Consider the following 24,497-nt stretch of genomic DNA (forward strand, 5'->3'; position numbering starts at 1 on the left):
TGGGTGATGTTTTTTCATACACCACGCCCAAACCTTTGTGGTCCCTACTGTACAGTGCTATCATACTGTATGATATGTAGCTAAGTATAATACTGTACAGTATAAAACACTAGTCTGCACTTAAAGCACTGAGATACTGTACTAGCAGCCTACTTGCACTTTCATTCCGAAAACTCTAATAGTAAGAGCATGTCATGCTCCCATGCATTGTACATATCCAACTAACCACAAACTGATCAACACCCATGCAGACACACAGGGCCCTATTGATAGGCTCCTGCAGCTCAGTTCATACCTGCATTTATATAATGGTGTTGTGAAACGTGTTATCACTAGCTACAGCTTTATCTCTTTCACTCCCTATCCTGCTAATGACTGCTATACTCCTCTACACCTACTCTATGTGTACGATGCATGTATATATCAAGTAAGAAATTGTGGTCACGTGAATTTGAAGGTCTTCTCTTTATGTTTAATGCACTTCACTGCAACATTTAATCAACATTTGTTTTCTGAAAAGTGAAACATTGTATCTTGGGATGTCTGCTCTAGCAGGTGTTTGAGTGTAGATGCCACACTGCATTCACCATTGGCCATTTTCACTTTCAGTATCATTGCTACAATTCCAGTGTATTTTTATTAAGCACCTACATAAATTAATTATTGTGTGCTTGTTATAGTTCAATATTGTTTGTCGCACGCAATCTCTAACCCGCTTGTTGAACAGAAAGGCTGACTCAAGTTTGATAACCCGGTTGGCCTGTATTGAAAGTAACCCGGGACAGCGTGAATGAGGTGTTAGTTTGAATACTACGAGGAATGCTTACAGCTATTAATGAGTAGATTATAGCTAGCTATTGCTATCAAAACAAGACTAAAATATTTAATATGCTTCCATTTTCTGGGGGGAGGGGACATGCCCTCAGAACCCTTATAGTAAGAGCATGTTATGTATGCTGCATACCAACTATACTCAGAAACCATGAGTGGCCCACCCGACTCAATCTGACCAGCAAAATAAAGCACTTCTAGGCCTGTCACCGTCAACCCATCTATGGTCAGGTCCTGCACTTGTCTGTCTACTGTCGATTCTGTTATTTTCTGTTTTTATTATTATTATTTTCTGCATATTTTGCAGGCTTAGCAAAATGATTTTTGTAAGGGTTTCACTTCACATGTTAGTGTACGTACTGAAAGATGAAGGTACAAACTTAAGCATGCTTTTATGTAGTCATTTACTATGGCTGTGAGCAGGCAAATAATAGTTTGAAAACTTATAATGGAGTACTGACTCAGGTGCGGTCTTGAGCCAAATATAGCACTTGGCCTTGCCTCGTGCTATATTTGTCTCTCGGCTACACTCTCGTGCCATATTTTCCATACTATGGTGCTTTAACTAGTATATAAAATCCCATTGTTACTTTAGCAAGAATGTATTCAAGCACAAGGCATACAATACACTATAGTTTCTTCAATTTTTTTCATCTGTCATTTGGGGGTAGGTATAAACAGTGGACCTGGGAACTGGAGATCCCACAAGGACCCAGGGTCTCAGAGGACCTCCAGAGACCCAACTTTTCATGGAAATTTACGTACTTTGCAATGTTTATACATATTCTGTACTTTTACTAGACACCTCTGCTAGTCACAGTGGCTAATCTCACTTGGCCAACCCACTTTCTGTTTGTTACGATTGTTCACACTGTGTTTAATTCAATTAGAAATAACAAGCACCTCTGAAAATTGCCCGCTGTAGGCTACTCGTGCTGCACAAAAACACGCTAGCCTATTTTGTCACCAGTTAAATAAGTTCATTTCACATGAAAATAACTTCAGTGAAGCAATTACTACATGCAGCTTGATAACAGACGTCATGTGGTGAAGGCAATGACCTGATGGAAACAGTTAATACTGCAGTTATTGAAGGCATGTGGCCTACAAGGCACTTATAATTTCTAGGCATTGTGCAAGGAACCGTTATGATGACAGGACAAAGAAAGAGTGATCTAGGCTATTTGATACTAGCCACTGTGACTTGTAAAGGTATCTAGTACAAAGATAGAATGTATAAACATTGTTAAGTATGTAAAATTCTCAAAAAAGGTTCCACAAAACACATGGTCCTTTGGTCCCTGGGTCCTTAAATCCATGGTCCTTCAGTCCACTGTTTATACCTATCCGTCCACCTAAAAACCGTATATGAACAACTGGAATGTGATAGATGAGTGCCTAATATATGTATCCATTAACAGCTTTTTGATGCCAGTTTCCTTATACGGTCAAAGGGAAGTGGTATAGAATCAACACAAGTGCAATGAATGGCTTCTGTACTTGACAAACTATGTGACCATATTAGCCTGCAGTACAGTATGGTATGTATGGTATATTAGATCATGGAGGTTTGTGCTTTCTTTAAAACAAAAGATTGACCAGAAATCAGTCTCATGGTGCCTTGGTAGTATTTTGGTAGGTATAGCTATGCCCAAAAGTGCAGCACTTCTACAATTATATTTAAATTATTCAGTATCATATTTAAATTATTCAGTGGATTTTCTGCTGACTGCCTGACTTACTTATGCCTTCAGACAAGCATAACTTGATAATGGCTGAGGCCATCGACGTCACTTCAGCCCAACAGGTTCCTCTTGGCATACCACAGTACGTGCGATACACGCATCATGGGCTTACCTTTCTCCTCCTTTGTGTCCCATTTGTAACCCAAGATGTCAATTCGCAGTAGTGCAGTGACTTTCCTATGTTTGTAAATAGAATCGTCCATATTTTCCATGGTAACTGGATTGATTGCAGAAGTGCTTCTTGTACTGTTTTTCATATGTAATGCTGTGTAATGGGCTGAACATAGCTAAAAGTGAAGCACTGCACTTTGAGTTGGTAATGTGGTACTCAAATAATCCATATTTTTTGTGGTGACTGAATGGATTGTAGCTGATTTTCATTTGTAGTGCTGTGTAATGGGATGAACATACATAGCTAAAAAAAAGATTAATGGCTACTTCACTTTCGAGTCAGGAATTGATAGTTGAGGCATGCGTTCAGATGAAGCATTACCTCTGGCAGTATTCTTATTTTTTGATGCAGTATGTACCAAGTTCAACAGTCATAACAATGTTACAAAAAAAGTAAACAAAAAAGTATAGGGAAACAAGGGAGGTTGCCTATGCCTACAGATATACGTACTAGTGGACATTCAACATCTAATTCAGTAATCGGTATAGACTGGAAGTAGGAATTATATGTCCACAAGTATATCTGCAGGTGTAGGCAGCCCCCTACTATTATTTCTATGATCCCTAATCAATTCCTTATACTTGTAATATTATGTAATCAGCAATGGTTGGATTATCATCAGTAATTAGGTGGTTTAGTACTGAACAGTGCTCTTAAGAGTTGTGACAACTTTGCAGAAAATTTGCCAAGTTCACTGACCATGTAAAAGGTTCAGGCAAATGTTTTGGTCACGAATAGTTTAGTTTTCTGTGAATCAAGAGAGATACCATCTAGATGGTCAAGGGAAGTCATAGATCTCTGTAATTTCATGCTTCTTTTTATTCAGCCATGCAGGTAGAATTTTGGATTTTTAGTTCAGGCATGATAATGGGTGACATGCTAGGATCAGTCATAACACTCCAGGAACTCTCATTCATGCACTTCACATGCCAAAAAGAACATTTTGTTAAAGCAACCAAATACCTATATTTGGTCACAACATCAGATAACCTGGATTTCTAGTGCCTCTGCAAGCATTACACTAGTGGTGTACAATATAATTATCAAGCCACACAATAGTGTGTCGTGCGACCCAAGAAGCCGGCGCGCCACACCGTGAGTATATTAATAGGAAGAAAGAAAACGCAATTTTCACACCTATGTAGCTCTGTGATCCCTTATCCAATTGGAACCAAATTTGCTAGAGACGTGCCGTGCCGCCCAGTTAGGGGAGTCTACATACCAAATTTGAAGAAAATCGCTCCAGCCATTTCCGAGATACGAGCGAACAAAATTTCGTTTTAATTTCTTCGTTTTTTTCTTCTTCATCTTCATTTCGCACACTTGGCAAAATTCTCCATAAAACACGAATTCGTGCTCGGATTGGGCTGAAATTTGGCACACTTAAAGGGATCATTAAGGCGAATCTCCGTACCAACTTTGGTAGGAATCCGATGAACATTCACGGAGTTATTACCGATTATTTGCGTAAAATAAGGTCGAAGGTCTGTCACGCCTACAGGGTAAACCCCTTGGAGGAATCAGTTGAAAATTGATATGTAGATGGAGCAACCATCGTAGGAGTGTCTTTTTGTGGTTTGAAAGGAATCGGGATAAAGACCATGGAGATATGACACAAAACCCAACCTGTGTCAAAATTACGCGATCGATTTATATGAATAAAAAAACTATTAGTTTTCGTGTCTACCAGGCAAACCGCTTAGAGCAACGAGCTGAAAATCAGTATGTAGCTGGAATAATCATCATAGAAAGTTCTTGCAGTAGTACAGAAGAATCGGATTACAAATCACTGAGTTATGATTCGAAAGGCAACTACGTGCAGCAAATGCGAGATCGAGATACTCTAATAGAACAGTCACCCTAATAAAGCATTCAGCTGCATGTATAATTTACAGTTATATTACATTGCAAGTTATTCTGTAGGGAATTCAGCTACAAACAAGTCACCCTGTAGACAGATAAGCTAGAAGAAGGTACCTAATAGAGAGTTCAGCTACAAAGAAGCCATCATGTAGAGAGTTCAGCTCAAATAAATCACCCTGTAGAGAATTCAGCTACAAACAAATTGCCCTGTAGAGAGATCAGCTAGAAGAAGTTACCTTGTAGAGAGTTCAGTTACAAAGAAACAATCATGCAAAGAGTTCAGCTACAAACAAATCACCCTGTAGAGAGTTCAGCTAGAAACAAGTCACCCTGTAGAGAGATCAGCTAGAAATAAGTCACCCTGTAGAGAGTTCAGCTAGAAGAAGTTACATTGTAGAGAGTTCAGCTACAAAGAAACTACCATGTACAGAGTTCAGCTGCAAACAAATTGCCCTGTAGAGAATTCAGATACAAACAAATCACCCTGTAGAAAGATCAGCTAGAAGGAGTTACCTTGTAGAAAGTTTAGCTACAAACAAATCACCCTGTAGAGGATTCAGCTACAAACAAGTCACACTGTAGAGAGTTCAGCTAGAAAAAGTTACATTGTAGAGACTTCAGCTACAAAGAAACTACCATTTACAGAGTTCAGCTGCAAACAAATTGCCCTGTAGCTACAAACAAATCACCCTGTAGAAAGATCAGCTAGAAGAAGTTACCTTTTAGAGAGTTCAGCTACAAACAAATCACCCTGTAGAGGATTCAGCTACAAACAAGTCACACTGTAGAGAGTTCAGCTAGAAGAAGTTACATTGTAGAGAGTTCAGCTACAAAGAAACTACCATGTAGAGAGTTCAGCTGCAAACAAATTGCCCTGTAGAGAATTCAGCTACAAACAAATCACCCTGTAGAAAGATCATCTAGAAGAAGTTACCTTGTAGAGAGTTCAGCTACAAACAAATCACCCGTAGAGAGTTCAGCTAGAAACAAGTTAGCCTGTAGAGAGTTCAGCTAGAAGAAGTTACATTGTAGAGAGTTCAGCTACAAAGAAACTACCATGTAGAGAGTTCAGCTGCAAACAAATTTCCCTGTAGAGAATTCAGCTACAAACAAATCACCCTGTAGAAAGAACATCTAGAAGAAGTTACCTTGTAGAGAGTTCAGCTACAAACAAATCACCCGTAGAGAGTTCAGCTAGAAACAAGTTAGCCTGTAGAGATTCAGCTAGAAGAAGTTACATTGTAGAGAGTTCAGCTACAAAGAAACTACCATGTAGAGAGTTCAGCTGCAAACAAATTGCCCTGTAGAGAATTCAGCTACAAACAAATCACCCAGTAGAGAGTTCAGCTAGAAACAAGTTACCCTGTAGAGAGTTCAGCTAGAAGAAGTTACATTGTAGAGAGTTCAGCTACAAAGAAACTACCATATAGAGAGTTCAGCTACAAACAAATTGCCCTGTAGAGACAAACAAATCACCCTGTAGAAAGATCAGCTAGAAGAAGTTACCTTGTAGAAAGTTTAGCTACAAACAAATCACCCTGTATAGGGTTCAACTACAAACAAGTCACCCTGTAGAGAGTTCAGCTAGAAGAAGGTACACTGTAGAGAGTTCAGCTACAAACAAATCAACCTGTAGAGAGTTCAGCTAGAAACAAGTTACACTGTAGAGAGATCAGCTAGAAACAAGTCACCCTGTAGAGAGTTCAGCTAGAAGAAGTTACGTTGTAGAGAGTTCAGCTACAAAGAAACTACCATGTAGAGAGTTCAGCTGCAAACAAATTGCCCTGTAGAGACTTCAGCTACAAACAAATCACCCTGTAGAAAGATCAGCTAGAAGAAGTTACCTTGTAGAGAGTTCAGCTACAAACAAATCACCCTGTAGAGACTTCAGCTAGAAACAAGTTACATTGTAGAGAGTTCAGCTACAAAGAAACTACCATGTAGAGAGTTCAGCTGCAAACAAATTGCCCTGTAGAGACAAACAAATCACCCTGTAGAAAGATCAGCTAGAAGAAGTTACCTTGTAGAGAGTTCAGCTACAAACAAATCACCCTGTAGAGAGTTCAGCTACAAGCAAGTCATCCGGTAGAGAGATCAGCTAGAAGGATCACCTTGCAGAGAGGTCAGCTACAAAGAAATCATCCTGCTTCATCTTTTCTACTTCCTGTAGTTAAGAAAAAATTACAGGTTAAATAGCCCTAAAGCCAGCCATAGGCCGGCTTTGGGGTATACAAATACAAAAAGAAGTGAAATCTAATCCAAAACAGCCAAGCTGTAAAAAAAGAGTGCGGCCCTGAGAAAGGCTATGGTGAAAAAAGATGTGAAATCCAAGGTGGCGGCCAAGAAATGGCTGTGATGGTAGGTTAATGGTAAAAATTTTAATAACAACAATTCAGGTGAATTTGGTGCCGCTTGATCTTGGCACAAAATTCACCTGAATTGTCGTTATTAAAATTTTTACCATTAACCTACCATCACAGCCATTTCTTGGCCGCCACCTTGGATTTCACATCTTTTTTCACCATAGCCTTTCTCAGGGCCGCACTCTTTTTTTACAGCTTGGCTGTTTTGGATTAGATATTAATTATCCCGATAATTATTTGGATTATCAATTAGTAATTGTTATAACATACCCATGAAACTTGTATTCTAATTTGTAACACACACAAACATAGTGGTTTATAAAAACTAAATGGGTGCGTTAGTACAGTGTTACTACTGTTTTGTGGGGTATGAGGTGTGCATGGATCAAAGGTTTGTAACACAGAATGAGGCATGAACTACTGCTTCCCATCCAGATCATAAGTATTCCAATATTCATTGTTGAGTAATATATAGTGATGTATTAATGTATTGGCAAGTTTATGGTTTGTTTGTGCTGGTAGTATGATACATATGGTTTGTTTGTGGTGGTAGTATGATACATATGGTTTCTTTGGTTCCTTTGAAGTAAAAAGTGGCCAGACTACATGTCCTATAATGGTGGTGCTTAACCATATTTCAACCACTTGCATACTGGTATATACAACTGATTTGTAACACTAGCAGCAGCCTTTGATCTGCCTACAAACCACTTATCATACTGTATGGTATGTAGTACTGTGTATTAGGGATCATGAAAGTTTTATCTTCTCCCAAAAAAATATTATTGACCAGAAACCAAATAATCGACGGACACACCTTGTGATACAGCTGCAAGTAGTCTCGTCCCCAGCCGCCCACGCGCTCGATCACGCAAAAGTCATTTGGTGACTTTGGTCCACTTTCTTAGCCCTAGTGGAATATTGCTACAAACATGTTTCTTGTGCTCATTCATGCTTACATTCAAATGAATAAACTTTTCATTCACTTAAGGGAGTGTTAGTTCATAAAAATCGCTGGAGTGACTAATGAATGCTGATTAAAACTTTATGTATGAAAACCTTCTTAACATTCGACTTAGAACAACAATCAACAGTGAAGAAGACCTTTAGACCACTACTAAGCTAGTTTTTCAGGTGTATACTTTATTAATGCGCACTTCATGAACCAAGAAGTTGGACCAATGTCACCAGACGACCCCCACGTAATCAAGCGCATGGGCAGCTGGGGACGAGACTAAGCTGCAAGGTGAGACAAGCTTGTATGGATTCAACAATAGCAACAGCTACCAGACAAGAATGATAGTGGGATACAACTGCAAAATGACAATCCAGCAGGGAACAAAACAGCAAACACAGCTGCCCATCAACTCCTCAGATATGGTCCACACCACAGGGTTCAGAAGCGATAGACAAACAATCACACAACTCAACAACAGGTAAATGCCAGTGGAGTGTACCTATAGCTTAATGGCTCTTATTACGATTTCTAAGTGTGCATCAAATGTGAATCACCTATCACTATAATGTGAATAATTCTGAATCAACACTTACGTGAAAGAAATGGGGACAAAAAGGTAAGTCCATGGTGTGTAGGCAGAAAGGTATGTCTTGAGCCTAAACAACATCAAACAGTAGTTATGCTTGGCTGACGGCATCAGCCAGTTAGTCAGTACATAAAAATGTTAAATAAAAAATTCACTGAAACTTGTTGAAAACATTTTTGAAGACATGTTTGGTTGCCATGAAGGAAAAATAAGGCTGTTTTTGGATGATTTTTTTTGCAGGAGATCCTTTGTGATCCCTACTATAGTTGGTTCATGTTCACCTGAGTTCTTATTTCTTGTTAATAACTCATGTTACATGGGCCAGCTGCCCAAACATTTAGTAGCACTGTGAAGCCATTTAAACGCGCTTTGATATGGGCAAGCACAAGTTAGTTATGAGGCTTTAAAAATATCCCATACATTTACGTAAACATGTTTACAACATGAAAACATTCTTGTTCCAATACAAAACCATTGGAAGCGAACACATGTTCACCTCTTTGATATTACTATATTTGGTGGGGGTTCAGGTAAACACAAAGTACCATCTAAATTTAAAACAAAATACACACAAGAAGTATCTTTCAGCTGTTCTCTCTAATGTTTTCTTATGAATATTCTTTAGCTGGCACCTGAGTATCAAAGATTCTGCAACTGGTTAACAATCTTGAACAGTATGCTTTGTAATATTTCAATATCTCTGAAATGTTGCCAAATTAAAAACATTCATAAAATTAATGTTTATGTAAAATACACTAAATGATTGGTGCCTTTCTTTCATTTAATTTAAGAAGTGGGTGCACCAGTCAATGTGCAAGCTATGTTATATATGTCGGTATGCTACTTGCTACCTATCTGCAGAAATTAATTTTTAGCAGTGCCACACCTGACTGCTCTATTAGAGTAACTTGATGCTACTAAGCTGGAAATTTCTAGGGACCTTTGTGAAATTAATTAAGATGGTTTCTACATTTTTTAATTCATGGAATTCTAGAAATTATCTGCAAACATTTTAACATTGTTTTGCTATGGTAATAGAATATGTAACTCCATACATTTCACAATAATAGACTATCATTACTCACTAAATTGCAAAGTTTCATCCCTCAAAAATTCTGAATATACAGGATATTGTCCCAAACGCTCAAGGAAATCATCAATAACCTATTAGACAATCAAAGGAATCCACTGAAATCAATCTTTTGTGTTGAGGCATACATCATCACAAAGCTACATACAAGGTCAGGAGTTATCAATATAGCTATGTGAGTCCATGTTTAAACACCTTGATAAATTTTCAGCATTTAAGTTACAATTAAGCACTTTAATGTGTCATTGAACTGCATTGCACCCTTATGCCTTGCTGAATTTTTAAGATTATACTTGTAGAAACTAGAATTTTCGGAGCTGAGAATACTTGCCGTGGATGCAGTAGCGTTTATGGATGTTGTCATGATTTGTCCAGTGTCAACTGTTGTATATATTTCCTGCAGTGTTTGCCACTGCTAGCAAAAGTCTAGTTCTGTAATGTAACTTCTTAAAAGTCCACTGAAATGGTAAAATACACTTTGGCTATTATCAATCCTTGCTACTAGTGGGATAGGTTGGTGCATGTGATTTAGTCACATTTTGTTTTATTTTTAGTAGATATAGCACATTTTAGTGTATTGCGGTTTGTCAATTATATTATGTCATAACGCATCAGACAGAGAAACTTTAGTATGCGTGAGGTGCCAATAAAGCAACAGAAGCGTCCATGTACAGCTAGATTTGATTTAGTTTCACGTCATATCTAGCATGCATGACAACTTAAAACATGGTAAGAACTTGTACTACAAACAGTTACAAGCCAGTAAGTAAATTTACGCTGGTGTTGTGGTGAAGAACGCTCGAGAACGCCTGTTAAAGAGCCTGTAAATTAACAGTACAGTGGCCGAAACACGTCTAAGTTTTTTTCTTAGATGTTTTGGATACATTTAATGGTTCAATGCAGCGCATGAAGGTAGTGAAACACGAGGAAAAACAATTGTGATAGTGCCACTGGCAAAACATTATCCCTATATGGTGGAGAAGCGACTCTGCATAGAACAAGCTCTGGAAAGTGTAATATAGATACCATTGTTTGTTTTATAACCCAGCTTTGTAAACAAATCGAACTGATCTTACTTCGGTGAAGCATAATGAAGTGTGAGCTTCGATAGTGCGAAGCACACAGGCTAAGCACATGTAAGCTGCTACAGGAAACTACAGAACAATTCTGCTATTATTTTCTAGCAGAACGTTCAAGTAATCTTGGAATGCTATGAAGTTGAAAAGAAGAGCTTGGTATTGCCACCCGCACATTAGATTTTCACTGTTTATCTACCTTTGCCATTGCAAAGTGTGTCATAACAGTACTTCCGGTTCTTTGTCTTGCATCACAACATGACGTAACTAGACTTTGTGGCTTAATATCTCTGTACAACAACACAATTGAATATTAAAAAGGTGTTTTTGTGCATTGCATGATACAAACAACCTATTTATTCAATAAAATAATTTTCCATTTCAGTGGACCTTTAAGCTTGTGATTCTTTTCTTGTTTGCAAAAGTTGTACATATGCCACCATTCCATCAATATCACCATCATTTTATTTTAGCAGATTCTGTGTTGTTAGAATACATACATGTTTGTGTGGTCTCAACCCAATGGTCAAAATGAAAGAAAGCTCACTGATCTGCTTTGCCCCCTGAGGGAGGCATAGCAGATCAGTAATCATCAATGAGGTGTGTGCTGTGTGGTGACTCCTTTAACTGGAGATATACAGACACCTATCTGCTATATAGCAGATCTCTAGTCATTTTAGAGAACTTCTCCAGAAGTCTCATAGATATTTCATTATCTCGCAAAAATCAAAAGATTGTAGAGTATTAAGTACTTGAATAACACACACCTTGAAAGTATAGAGCAGATCATGATTTTCATGTCACCTAATTTTCTGATGAGAAAAACTGTTTTGTTTATTTTTATATCATCTATTGTATGTACAATATCCTTATACTTTGTAGTGATCACTCTTTAGAGAAGCAATAACAAGTGATTTTCCTGAAATAGTATGCATGAGCATGAAGGCCAAAGGCCCGAGTGTGAGTACATACATTTCAGGAAAATCACTAGTGCCCATGTTACAATTAATATTCCACTTGGGTTACTCACCTGAAACTACAGGAATGCTTTGCGAGTGTATATGGGATCACTTGAATTTTGATTGTAGATAACATACATAATATAAGGACAATGACAAGGCATTGCTGAGGCTAAACGTAAGTGTATCAACACAAGCATGCAGAACATTTTGATTGTGAGCATGCAATTAAACACAGAAACAGCTCATAATGTTGTGCACTAAAGTACTTACGAATAAACCAAAGTAATGAATATCTAATCCAAAACAGCCAAGCTGTAAAAAAAGAGTGCTGCCCTCAAAAAGGCTATGATGAAAAAAGATGTGAAATCCAAGGTGGCGGTCAAGAAATGGCTGTGATGGTAGGTTAATGGTAAAAATTTTAATAGCGAAAATTCAGATGAATTGGTGCCACTTGGTCTTGGCACAAAATTCACCTGAATTTTTGTTATTAAAATTTTTACCATTAACCTACCATCACAGCCATTTCTTGGCCGCCACCTTGGATTTCACATCTTTTTTCACCATAGCCTTTTTGAGGGCCGCACTCTTTTTTTACAGCTTGGCTGTTTTGGATTAGATTTCACTTCTTTTTGTATTTGTATACCCCAACATAGGCCGGCTTTGGGACTTTTTTAACCTATCTTTTTTTCTTTACCACATGAAGAAGAAAAGATGAAGCAGATGTACTTTAAATATTTCTGATTTTATCAGTAAATGTACAAATTATAAATAGAATACATATATTTATTACAGAACTCTCCATGGTGGTTTCTTTGTAACTGAACATTCTACAAGGTTACTTCTTCTAGCTGAACACTCTACAAGGTGACTTCTTCTAGCTGAACTCTCTACAAGGTGACTTCTTCTAGCTGATCTTTCTACAGGGTGATTTGTTTGTAACTGAACTATCTACAAGGTAACATCTTCTAACTGATCTCTCTACAGGGTGATTTGTTTGTAGCTGAACTATCTACAAGATAACTTCTTCTAGCTGATCTCTCTACAGGGTGATTTGTTTGTAGCTGAATTCTGTACAGGTGATTTGTTTGCAGCTGAGCTCTTTACAGAATAGTTTCTTTGTAGCTGAGCTCTTTACAGAATAGTTTCTTTGTAGCTGAACTCTCTACAAGGTGACTTCTTCTAGCTGATCTTTCTACAGGGTGATTTGTTTGTAGCTGAACTATCTACAAGATAACTTCTTCTAGCTGATCTCTCTACAGGGTGATTTGTTTGTAGCTGAATTCTGTACAGGTGATTTGTTTGCAGCTGAGCTCTTTACAGAATAGTTTCTTTGTAGCTGAACTCTCTACAAGGTGACTTCTTCTAGCTGATCTTTCTACAGGGTGATTTGTTTGTAGCTGAACTATCTACAAGATAACTTCTTCTAGCTGATCTCTCTACAGGGTGATTTGTTTGTAGCTGAATTCTGTACAGGTGATTTGTTTGCAGCTGAGCTCTTTACAGAATAGTTTCTTTGTAGCTGAACTCTCTACAAGGTAACTTCTTCTAATTGATCTCTCTACAGGGCAATTTGTTTGTGGCTGAATTTTCTACAGGGTGATTTCTATGCAGCTGAACTCTCTACATGTTGGTTTCTTTGTAGCTGAATTCTCCACAAGGTAATTTCTTCTAGCTGATCTCTCTACAGGGTGATTTGTTTTTAGCTGAATTCTGTACAAGTGATTTGTTTGCAGCTGAGTTCTTTACAGAATGGTTTCTTTGTAGTTGAACTCTCTACAAGGTAACTTCTTCTAGCTGATATCTCTACAAGGTCACTAGTTTATAACTGAACTCTCTACATGGTAGTTTCTTTGTAACTGAACTCTCTACAAGGTGACTTCTTCTAGCTGATCTTTCTACAGGGTGATTTGTTTGTAGCTGAACTCTCTACAAGGAAACTTCTTCTAACTGATCTCTCTACAGGGTGATTTGTTTGTAGCTGAACTATCTACAAGATAACTTCTTCTAGCTGATCTCTCTACAGGATGATTTGTTTGTAGCTGAATTCTGTATAGGTGATTTGTTTGCAGCTGAGCTCTTTACAGAATGGTTTCTTTGTAGCTGAACTCTCTACAAGGTAACTTCTTCTAACTGATGTCTCTACAATGTCACTAGTTTATAGTTGAACTCTATACATGGTGGTTTCTTTGTAACTGAACTCTCTACGAGGTGACTTCTTCTAGCTGATCTCTCTACAGGGAGATTTGTTTGTAGCTGAACTATCTACAGGTGATTTGTTTGCAGCTGAACTCTCTACATGATGGTTTCTTTGTAGCTGAGCTCTCTGTAAGGTAACTTCTTCTAGCTGATCTCTCTACAGGGCGATTTGTTTGTAGCTGCACTCTCTACATGGTGGTTTCTTTGTAGCTGAACTCTACAAGGTGATTTCTTCTAGTTGAACTATCTCTTTCCATAGTTGCATGAACACCCTACAAGGTAACTTCTTCTAGCTGATCTCTCTACAGGGTGAATTGTTTGTAGCTGATCTCTATACAGGTTACTTGATCTCTTGAATTCTCTTCAGGGTGACTGCTCTATTAGGATGACTGCTCTATTAGAGTATCTCGATCTCGCACTTGCTACACCAAGTTGGATTTCGTGTTATAACTCCGTAGATTTAAGTCTGATTCTTCTACACCATTGAAGAGCCTTTCTAAGGTGATTACTCCATCTATACAGCGATTTTCACAGCATTACCCCAAGCGGTTTATCTGGTAGGCGTGGCAAGCAGTCGTTTTTTATTAGCTAATCTCGATTGCGAATTGTTACGCACTGTTGGTTTTTTCGTTATATCTTCCTGGTTTTTAGCTTAATTTCTTTCAAACCACAAAACGTTTGAGGATCAATAGTTAACCTATTCACCCACCGATTTTCAGCTTCTTCCCATACGCAGTTTACCCTGTAGGCGTGACAACATATTGGTGTTATTGTTCGTGAATAATCACTCATAACTCTTTGCCTGTTTATCATATTCCAGCCAAAGTTGGTACCCAGATGCGCCTTTGTACCCCCCTTCTGTGTGCTAAATGTCAAGGCAATCGGATATGGCGTTCACGTTTTATAGCAGTTTTTGTAAGTGTGTGAAAAGAGGAAGAAAAGTAAGAAGAAAAAAACGGTGGGGTCTATTCTACGGAACGAAACGGAACGGAACGGAACAGAATGATGGATTAAACTACGGAACGGAATGCTTTCTCAAATTGAAGCTTGCAGCTTACCATTGCTGTATAAGTTATCGGTGGCACTTCCAGCTGGCATAGATCCTGCAGCTGGTAAACAAATGTACCCCAAGAAAGATAAAACGAAGTTAAGGATCGATTGTGGGTTCTTGCTGTTTATCTTCGGATGTATCAAGTAGGGAACTTAATGCATGACTTGTTTTTGCTAATATGTGAGTTGTTTTTGCTTACTTTGACTTTAGAATGTACAATCTGGGGCTCAGCCTTTCTAATAGGCATAAATCCGGCAGTATGTAGCTACACTACGAAGGAAACAAGTATGGTGACAAGCTGAATCAACTCTGTCAGGCTAAACAGAATCTAAAGGAATTTTGTGCAGTGTGTGAGGAGCAAACATTCAGATACCTCAAGGAGGCTATATTGTGTGAACATCAATGATTCATTAACAGAATAGTGGACTACATAATGTCAGATATCTTAGCCTGAGTAGTGAGTTGAATCCAGGATGGGGTCTATTTTACAGAATTGAATGTTTTCTGAATCAAAACTTACAGCTTGTCTAGCCGCTATCATTGCTGAAGTTGCATTCATCAGTGGAACTTCCAGGAAATGGAATATAAAATATTAATAGCTGTTTCATGCAGTGCATTGTTCTATTACCTGATATATCACTTCAATTCATTTATTGCATGACCAAGGCAAGTTTTGTTACTACAATACAGTAGCTGATTGGATGTCAGTTGCTTCTGGTGATCTTGACAAGATAAATAGTTTAGAAGACCACTCAATTTCTTCAGTTTCAGAGCGTAATATCCACAGAGAAATTAACTAGAAAGTTACTGGTGACAGGAAAAGTCTAGGTGATCATGACTTTATTCAGTCTAATAAACAGAATATATGGTTGATTGAGTGAGGTATCACTTGCAGAATGTTCAGACAACCAGCGATGAGATGCATGCATGGATTCATTGAATTTTTGTTACAGTTGGAGACATTAAATGTCCAAAAGCAAACTGACTGTATAATATTAATTCACTTGCTTTATATTTTCTCAATTTTGAGCCTGTATACAAATATTAATTAAATTTTTCTCAGTCCTAGAATATGATGGGAGAGAAAATTTATCTTTGTTTACCTATACTGTACAACTTCAAAGGAAATGAAGAATAAAATTAGTAAAACCACAACAAGGTGAATTACAGATTTAAATACTAAATATGAATTAGAGCCTTTAGATAATTATTGTTCCAAAGCAAAATTGTAGATGGAAAAAACAAGGACTGGTGAGATCTTGGTTATTTAATGACAGCGGTTGGAGATTAAAAGGGTAGTAACTTCTTGTTCTTGAATATGTTGCAAAGCGGAGGTACAAATCAAAATGGGATATCAATTTCATTATGAAAAATTTGTATACTTAAATAATCTAGCATTACTGTATTCATTTGTCCTCCACTTAAGTATGCTACAACAGTGTCGGTACATTGGCAGTCTACCTTGAAATCTCAACTCTAGAGTAGATCCAACACAGAGCAGCCCACACTGTAACAAATACATGTGATCCCACTGTAATTTCATGGACCATGCAGCTGGACTGGGAATCACTTGAAAATAGATGAACAAATTTAACCTGTTTTGTTTGAAGTGAAGCATGTGAAATGTTACACTTAAGAAATCCTAGGATTCTTAGGTGGTATGTAATTAATTTGAATGTTCCATTTCCGGTCTGACTAGATACATTGAAATTACACACACATCTTGGTCCAAATCACATTTGCCTGGTGGTTATGGGCATGGTTTCACATGCATAGCTAGACTTATAATTGAGATTTGGTTGATCTTGGAGTTTTGGCATTTGGCCTGATTCAAGGCTAGCAGTCAGACACATCCTTGAATTTGTGCAACAGAAAAAATCAGTTCACTATTGAATACAGCATTAGTCCACTGCACTGGCTGTTAATAACTCCATGCATACAATTCAGTGATGTTCGCAGAATATAGCCCCTTTACGATCTGCCAAAATATTTGCTCCTCTCACACTGCACAAAATTCTTCAAGTTTTAATTCAGCTGGCTCTTTCCTGTTACCAGTGTCTTCCTGCTTGCTTTATTTGTACACTGACATATGACTTGAAAAGCCGGCTCAGACTGTTTTCTAAAGTCAAAATGAGCAAACCAGCTCACATAAAGTGCCCTTCTTAGTATATCCGTAGATGAACCAAGGATGAACATCACTGATACAGCTCATCCCACAATTAATACTTCGTTACTAATGACAACCAACAAGAACCCACAATCGATCCTTTAATTCTTTTTATCTTAAATTTAATCACCCACTGGAGGTGCCACTGATAACTCGTAAGGGCAGTTTCAGCAATGGTAAGTTGCAAGCTTCAATTTGAGAAAGCGTTCCGTTCCGTAGTTTAGTCCATCATTCCGTTCCGTTCCGTCCCGTAGAATAGTCCCCACCGAAAAAAACGAAGAAACTAAGCCAATTTTTAAAGTTGTATATCTCGGGAACGCTTGAAGCGATTTCGCTCAAATTTGGAATGTGGAGTGCTGAAGTTGGAGGGCGTGTCCACAGCAAAAATCGTCGTCTTGTTTTATCAAGGAAGCACAGAGCTACGGAGGTGCAAATATTGCGTTTTTGTTCTTCCTGTCAATATACTCATGGGTGTTGCGCGCCGGCTTCTTGGGCCGCACGACACACTACGGTGTGTCTTAATGTTTACAGTGTTAATGGGCCTAATAAATTAAGCACCATTCCCAATGCTACATGTAAGTTACATCATACCAGGTGTCTACAAAACAACAATATAAAGATGAAAAATGGGAAGAAAACTAAAGTACTTACTTTACTAGCCATGAACAAACTAAATAATTTTATGTGTACAACTCTAATAGTCAAATCAATTAAGTGCCATAACCAGTACTATAAGTGGCATCACACCAGGTGTCTATAATCAATCAAAACACTAACCTGTGAACTTTTTCAGTAAAGCAACAAACTATCTTCTTCTCAAAGTCCACAGGTTAACTCTGGCCCAGCTTTTACAGAATTATAACCCACAATTAATCCTGTGAAGTGTCACTATATCATACAGCACAATAGTACTGTATAGTAGAGACCACAAAGGAGTAGGCATGTCCTATGAAAAAACATCACCCAAAAACCAGCCTCGTTCTCACCAGACATCGATGATGCAGTATTAGTTAGGTAAAACTAAGCCCAAACAAGCCTTCAGATCAACCCGAAATGTTTCCAACAAGTTGCTAAGGAATTTTTTAAATTATTTAATGGAATTCTCTACTGACTGACTGAGTAACTGACTGATTCCTAGAGACAAGCGTAACTCAATAACGGCTGAGGCTACAGGCTTGATTTTTCACTGTTCGACATTGCTTTGGCCCAAGAAGTGCCTTTTGGCATACCGCAGTACGTACAATGCATTCTTCATGGATTTATCAGTATCCTCCTTTGTGTCCCATTCATCTTTGCTGACAGCAAAAGTGTTGATTTGACAGTAGCACGTGATGGCTTCCCTTCGTAACAGAAGTTGTCTGTATTTTTCATAGTAGCTACTTTGATTACAGAGGTGCTTTTTGAACAGTTCATGATTCGTAATGCTGTGTAACGGGTTGAACATAGCCGACAACAAAGCATGATGGATACTTCACTTTTCAGATGATAATTGATATGACTGTTAGTATAGTAGTGTCCGTAGAGTTTTACAGCGACAACGTGTTCACACTATTCTTATTGACGCACTACATACACGTGAGCAATATTACACTACAAAACCCACAATACATAGTAAATGTTACATACTAAGTCATGTCTTCAGGACATCCTCGGGGGGGGCACGTAGAGGGTCAATCCATTCTCTAATTTTGTGTTGTCCTCTCTTGGCTTCCTCACAAGTTATAATGGCTGTAGTTGTTACAGACTTCCTTGGTTCATGGCTCCTCCTTCCAGCTTTAGTAGTGATCTCCGGAATGTCAAACTGCTTAAAAGGATCAGTATCCTCCAACACAAGATGGATAGTGTTTGCTCTGGGAATCTGTTCAAGCTGAAATAGGCTTTCTGGGGAAGAGCTGGATAGTGTAGGATTGTAGCCACCTACTGGTAGATTGTAAGGGCTTGGGCTAAGAATTTCTGTCTTTGGTTGGCAATTGGGAGGATAGTAAGCTTCACTAGATCCCTCACTTAGCATGGAACTGCAATTCTGGTTATTATCATTACCATTTACAGCACTAGTGGTAATCAAGGTTGTTGGAGACCTTGATACTGGTAGCTGTTTAACGTCATTCTTCATACAAGTTGTCACAGAGTAGACATCACAGGCTATTGCAGGTGTCTCATTCTTGGAAAACACTGCTGAGTTGCAAAATGGAGTGTCAATTGGGCTGCTATCTCTAGCATTCTCTGTAGTGCAGGAAAGGATTGAAATATGAAGGCTAGTTGTAGAAATTGGTTGGGGTAGAGGAAGTGGGCCTGAGAGCAAGTACCCCAATCTGGATTGAACAGCTGTTGGTCCATCACCACGGGCTACATGGTCCTGAATGAACTGCCAATAGTAGTCCGCCCCTATGAGAACTGATATGGAAAAATTCTCATCACTAGTCACTGGATGAGCCAGTGTTAGTCCTTGTAAGTAAGAGAACTGATTGAGGTGAGTTCTGATGGAGTTTCGAACTGGTGCAGCTAGCTTGGGTACAATCAGGACAGAAATAGGGATCTGACTTCCATTCAATGTATGAATGGAGATTGTTGTGACAGCAAACCTTGTTGGTGTAGAAATTTGCTCACCAAAGGAGGACACTGTGATGAGTTCATGTCGGATTGGTTGCAGTTGTAGAGTGTCGGCCAGCTGTTGGGTAATGAATGAGCGTTGGGCCCCTTCATCGAATAGGATATGGCCCTCAACAGTTGTTGAGTTAGCTGATACATCTGCAATGGCAGTTTTGAGGAGGCAGACACTAGTGTAAAATGTAGACAATGGTGCAGGGGTCATGGTGGTAAATGAACTAGTGGCAGTAGAATTTGTAGATGTCATGGTTGAATTTGTGGAAGATAAAGTAAATTCTGTAGCAGTTGGTACAGGTTCAAGTTGTAACTGATTAGGTGGAGGTGCCTCTACATTGGTGGTGAAGGCATGACAGAGGCTAGTATGATGTTTCTTATGACACTCACGGCAACTGAACTTAGATGTACATTGAGATACTTTATGCCGTCCAGACAGTTGAAGCACAAACCAGCACTCTTCACAATGTCAAGTCTTTCTTGGGGGGATGTAACTGAAGAACATGAACTGGTTTTGTGCATACCCTTACAGAATACGCACACTGGATCTCTCTTTGGCATATCATGGGTCTGTGGTGTCTTGTAGGTGTCTGTATAGAAGGATGCTGTGGTTGGAGTAGCATAGCCTCGAATGTCGGAGTGGTTGTGTCCAGTAGGTAGACCAGCCTCAAGGATGTGTACTTCTTTTAACACTCTAGTTAATAATTCGTCGATTGTCCACTTGGTATTGTAGTGATCGCGGGCCATATTCATCTTAACACTAGGAGGTAGTTTTCTCAGAACAGAAGTGGTTAAAAGGGCTCCATATGATTGGGATGACTCACCTAATGCTGATAGTGCTCTGATGTGGCTTTGCAAAGTGTCATAAAATGTCTGTAAGCTCTCTAAATTGTTAGATGGTGGCAGCACATTCACCAATGCATCCACATGAGCCTCTACCAACTTGTGACTCTGACCAAACCTTTCCTTCAACAATTCCACTGAATGTGAGTAGTTGTTATTAGATAGTGGGAAGCCACTAATAACACGTGATGCATCTCCCTTTAGCTGGGCACGAAGGTAATTGAATTTCTGTATGCCCATGAGGCACGGGTTAGAGTCTACTGCTGCAGAGAAAGAATCCCAAAAGGTCTGCCATTGTAAGGGATTCCCATCAAAGGTTGGCAGTGGCAACTTGGGAAGCCTAGCATAGGTCTGATGCATACCTCTTGTGTGTTCATTTACATCTGATGTGTCACTACTCACTTGTGCTGCTGAAGATGTGTCGGAGTGAAGTGTCTTCTTGACTACTTCAGTCTCTGGCAAGGTAGCTGCTGTCACTTCAGGTTCTGTAGTTGTCAATTCTGCCAAAATTAAACGTGGTGCATCATTCACTGAGGATGGGGGGGTGGGAGGTCGTGTTCTTGGCGATTGACTGGCTTTCTTAATGAATTCGGTTAGGACAGCTATTTGTTGTTCTAGAGTGGTCTGGTAGGTATCTGCATCACATATCTCTAATTCAAGCTCATCTTCCTTCTGAATCATCTCTGCAATAGTGCTGTCAAGTTTGATTATCTGTTCATGTTTCACTCTGAGCTGTTCGACTGTAGTGGCTACTAATATTCTCCGCGATTCCGGCATGGATTCAACGCTCACTCTCTCCAATTCGGCGGTAAGCGCTTCATCTACTTTAGCCAATAATTTCGTTATGCTGCCCTTGAGTCCACGTCGCTTAACACGAAGTCGCTGAATCTCTTCCATTTGATTTAGTGTCAATAAACTGCTTAGTCCGGTCGGTTTCGGTCACAGCACCAATGCAATGTTAGTATAGTAGCGCAATACAATGACAACGTGTTCACACTATTCTTATTGACGCACTACACACACGTGAGCAATATTACACTACAAAACCCACAATACATAGTAAATGTTATATACTAAGTCATGTCTTCAGGACAATGACTGGGGCGCACGGTATAATTTCTTTCTTTTTATGCAGTATGCATAGATTGCAGATGTGCTTTTCGAACAGTTCTTAATTCGTAATGTTGTGTAATGGGTGGAACATAGTTGACAACAAAGCCAGCGTAATGGATATTTCATTTTTCAGATGATAATTGATATAACTGCATGGGGCACACGGAGCCATTTCTTTCTTTTGATGTGGTATACGTGGGTTCACCAGTCATAATAATTATTTACGAAAAGTTAACAAACAAGTACGTGCACAAAAAAATTGGAATTTTCAACTAGAGTAGGGACCATAGCATATCAATAAAAAGTACTGAAACAAGCTGGAGTAGTCCATGGTATTAAATCACAGTAAAACAATAAGAAGTGTTATATCCCTATTGTGCATTTCCATTATGGTATCTTGAGCACAGTAGGGATGTAACACTTCTTATATTGTTTTACTATGATTTAATTTCATCCACTACAGCTTGTTTCAGAACTTTTTATCAATGCTATGGTCCCTACTCTAGTTGAAAATTCCAAATTTTTGTTAGAGTAGAGGAGATACTACAGTTTAATCATGATTTCTAAGTGCCTGGAATGCATTAATGAGTAGTTTCTCATTAATGCATTCCTGAGCACTGATAGCAGTGCTATATGGCATTTATACACCTTCTCTTCCCTTTGAAGTGAGGTGTGAAAGTGGTATATTACAGTAAGAAAATGCTACTAGGAGAAATACCCATGCAAATTTTAAAATAAAGTTTGCCTGTACTAGTGTTTGGTTAATATGCAACCTACATTTTATTTACCTTTTCCTCTTGTTATAAGAGTCATTTAATAGTGTCCAAAACACAGGATTTAATGTATGCCTATGCATTGGTAATCCACCAGTGTTAATTCTGATAGGTACAGTGTGTCTACAAGCTTGTACGTACATACATGTCTTTTAATAAATGACAAGGTGTATATTTTGATAATGTGACAATATATTTGTATTCACATTACAGCTACTGGTGATATGGACCTCATCTGTTTAGTAGTTGTGTTGATAAGCAGTGTAACATGTTCAGGTGAGAAAAGGATAAATTTATATTAAATTTTGTGTAATTAATTTCTATTTCAAACAGTGGTAGATTTTGAGAAAGGGGGTCCATTTTGCAGCATAGCTATTTTGAACTACAACTAGCCAGCAAGCTAGAACTTTTTCAAACAGTACCGTATAGTGGGAAATTTTCAACAGATGAAACTTTTGCAAAACTGTGCAAAATATAACTTTCACATTTTTAAATTCATGAAAGTCTAGAAAGTGGTAATAGCTACATGTATGTGTATAAACTGAAACATTTCACGATTGCTATCATTACTCGCGAAATTTACGAAAGTTTTGTCCTCGAAAATATCCGGCTATACCGGTATCTGATAGCAGCCTATCTCTTTCCAGCATTGTTTTATGGTTCGTATCTTATCATTAAAGCTTTTACAGAAGGATTTTAAAGTTGTTACTAAATTGCTATTATAAAAGCTATAGGAATAAAAAATGCACATAACATTATTATTTTTAGAAGTACTCAGTAATGTAGGTGCAACCCAAAATGCTTCTGTCAATTAATAGAATTTTTACTAACCAGCTAACTGACTAACTAACTTGCTGATGCATTCAGACCAGCATAACCCAATGGATAAGGCTACAGGCTTGAGTTTACTGTTAGATGTTGCTTCATACAGCCAAACAGGTGCCCTTTGGCATATTGCAATATATACTTACAGTGGATGTATCATGGACTTAGCTCTGTCCTGATTTGTGTCCCATTTCTTTTCACCGACAGTGTAAGGTGTTGATTCATGGTAATGCAATAATAGTTAGTTTGTGTGTAATTTCCACACTGTGCCTTAGATTGGTTGTAGGCTAGTAGCTTTGTGTATTGTTCTCTTTGTGTAGGACTGTGTAACAAGTAGAACATAGCCAAAAAGATTGAAAAATGGTTACTTTACTTATTAGTACAGGAGCACACATTTCATATAAAATTGTAGTCTCATGCATCTGCCACCATTCTTTCCTTTGATGTGGTGGTATAGAATTTCACTAATGTTATAAAAGTGTAGATATTTACAAACTGTGTAATAGGGATCATAACATTAAAAAGTGTTTAAACATTACCTGAAATGCACCTATTGTATATGTCATAGGCAGTGGAGATGGGGGGCACTTTTATGGGACACTGTTTGCAAGAAAAGATCGAGATACTGTAATAGAACAGTCAGGATCTAGATACTCTAATAGAGCAGTCACAGTATTCAGAGAAGCATTGTAGCAAGCTACTTAGCTATGTATGTGTAGTTATAAATAAGGAGATAAAGTTGATGGAGAGCAGCTATTGTTAGCAGGTAATGACCTTCTTTTTTTTTTTGGTCTTTGGCTTACAGCTGATCTGTCCCCCTCAATCTTTGGCCTGCTCCAATTCCCCTGGTATATGTACAAATTTTTGAGGGATGTAATTTTTGCAGATGATAGCTTGCTGCAAAATTTTTATCCTCAAAAATTAACAATCATCAGGGTTAGCTGTATGGTTTCTAATTGGTAACCTCAGTAAAGAACAAGTGATCCTCGAAAAAAAATCCTGAAATTTGTCAATCTGCAAAAATTACACACCTCAAAAATTTATACATATACACAGTACTTTAGCCATGTAGGTTTACTGTTGATTAATTATATGGGCTAAAGTAGGAATTGAATTTGTACTTTAGGTGAAAATACCCTTCATGTTTTATTGCAATGATCCCTACAAGCTTGTAAATTCTTTCCTTATGCCTGTAAAATATTATATATTTCCGTATGTGATAAACTGATTTTTATTGTACCAAATTTAGCACAAGTTTATATCAGTCAAAAATTGGTAACTA

The 24,497-nt window shown here is 38.3% G+C and overlaps 1 protein-coding gene across 3 annotated transcripts in view; it reads left to right on the forward strand.

Moving 5' to 3' along the window:
* LOC136257623 (uncharacterized) overlaps window positions 1-24,497 on the forward strand; it is a 148,400-nt gene that overhangs the window by 67,253 nt on the left and 56,650 nt on the right. Inside the window, exon 2 of one of the 3 annotated variants that reach the window (XM_066050874.1) lies at window positions 22,604-22,666. The exons of the other annotated variants lie outside the window; for them this stretch is intronic. Coding sequence (XP_065906946.1) covers window positions 22,615-22,666 — 52 coding nt within the window. The 5' untranslated portion in view covers window positions 22,604-22,614. The remainder of the gene's footprint in view (window positions 1-22,603; window positions 22,667-24,497) is intronic. 3 annotated transcript variants of the gene reach the window in all.

Source organism: Dysidea avara, chromosome 6 (assembly GCF_963678975.1).
Source record: "Dysidea avara chromosome 6, odDysAvar1.4, whole genome shotgun sequence".
Taxonomy (NCBI): Eukaryota; Metazoa; Porifera; class Demospongiae; order Dictyoceratida; family Dysideidae; genus Dysidea; species Dysidea avara.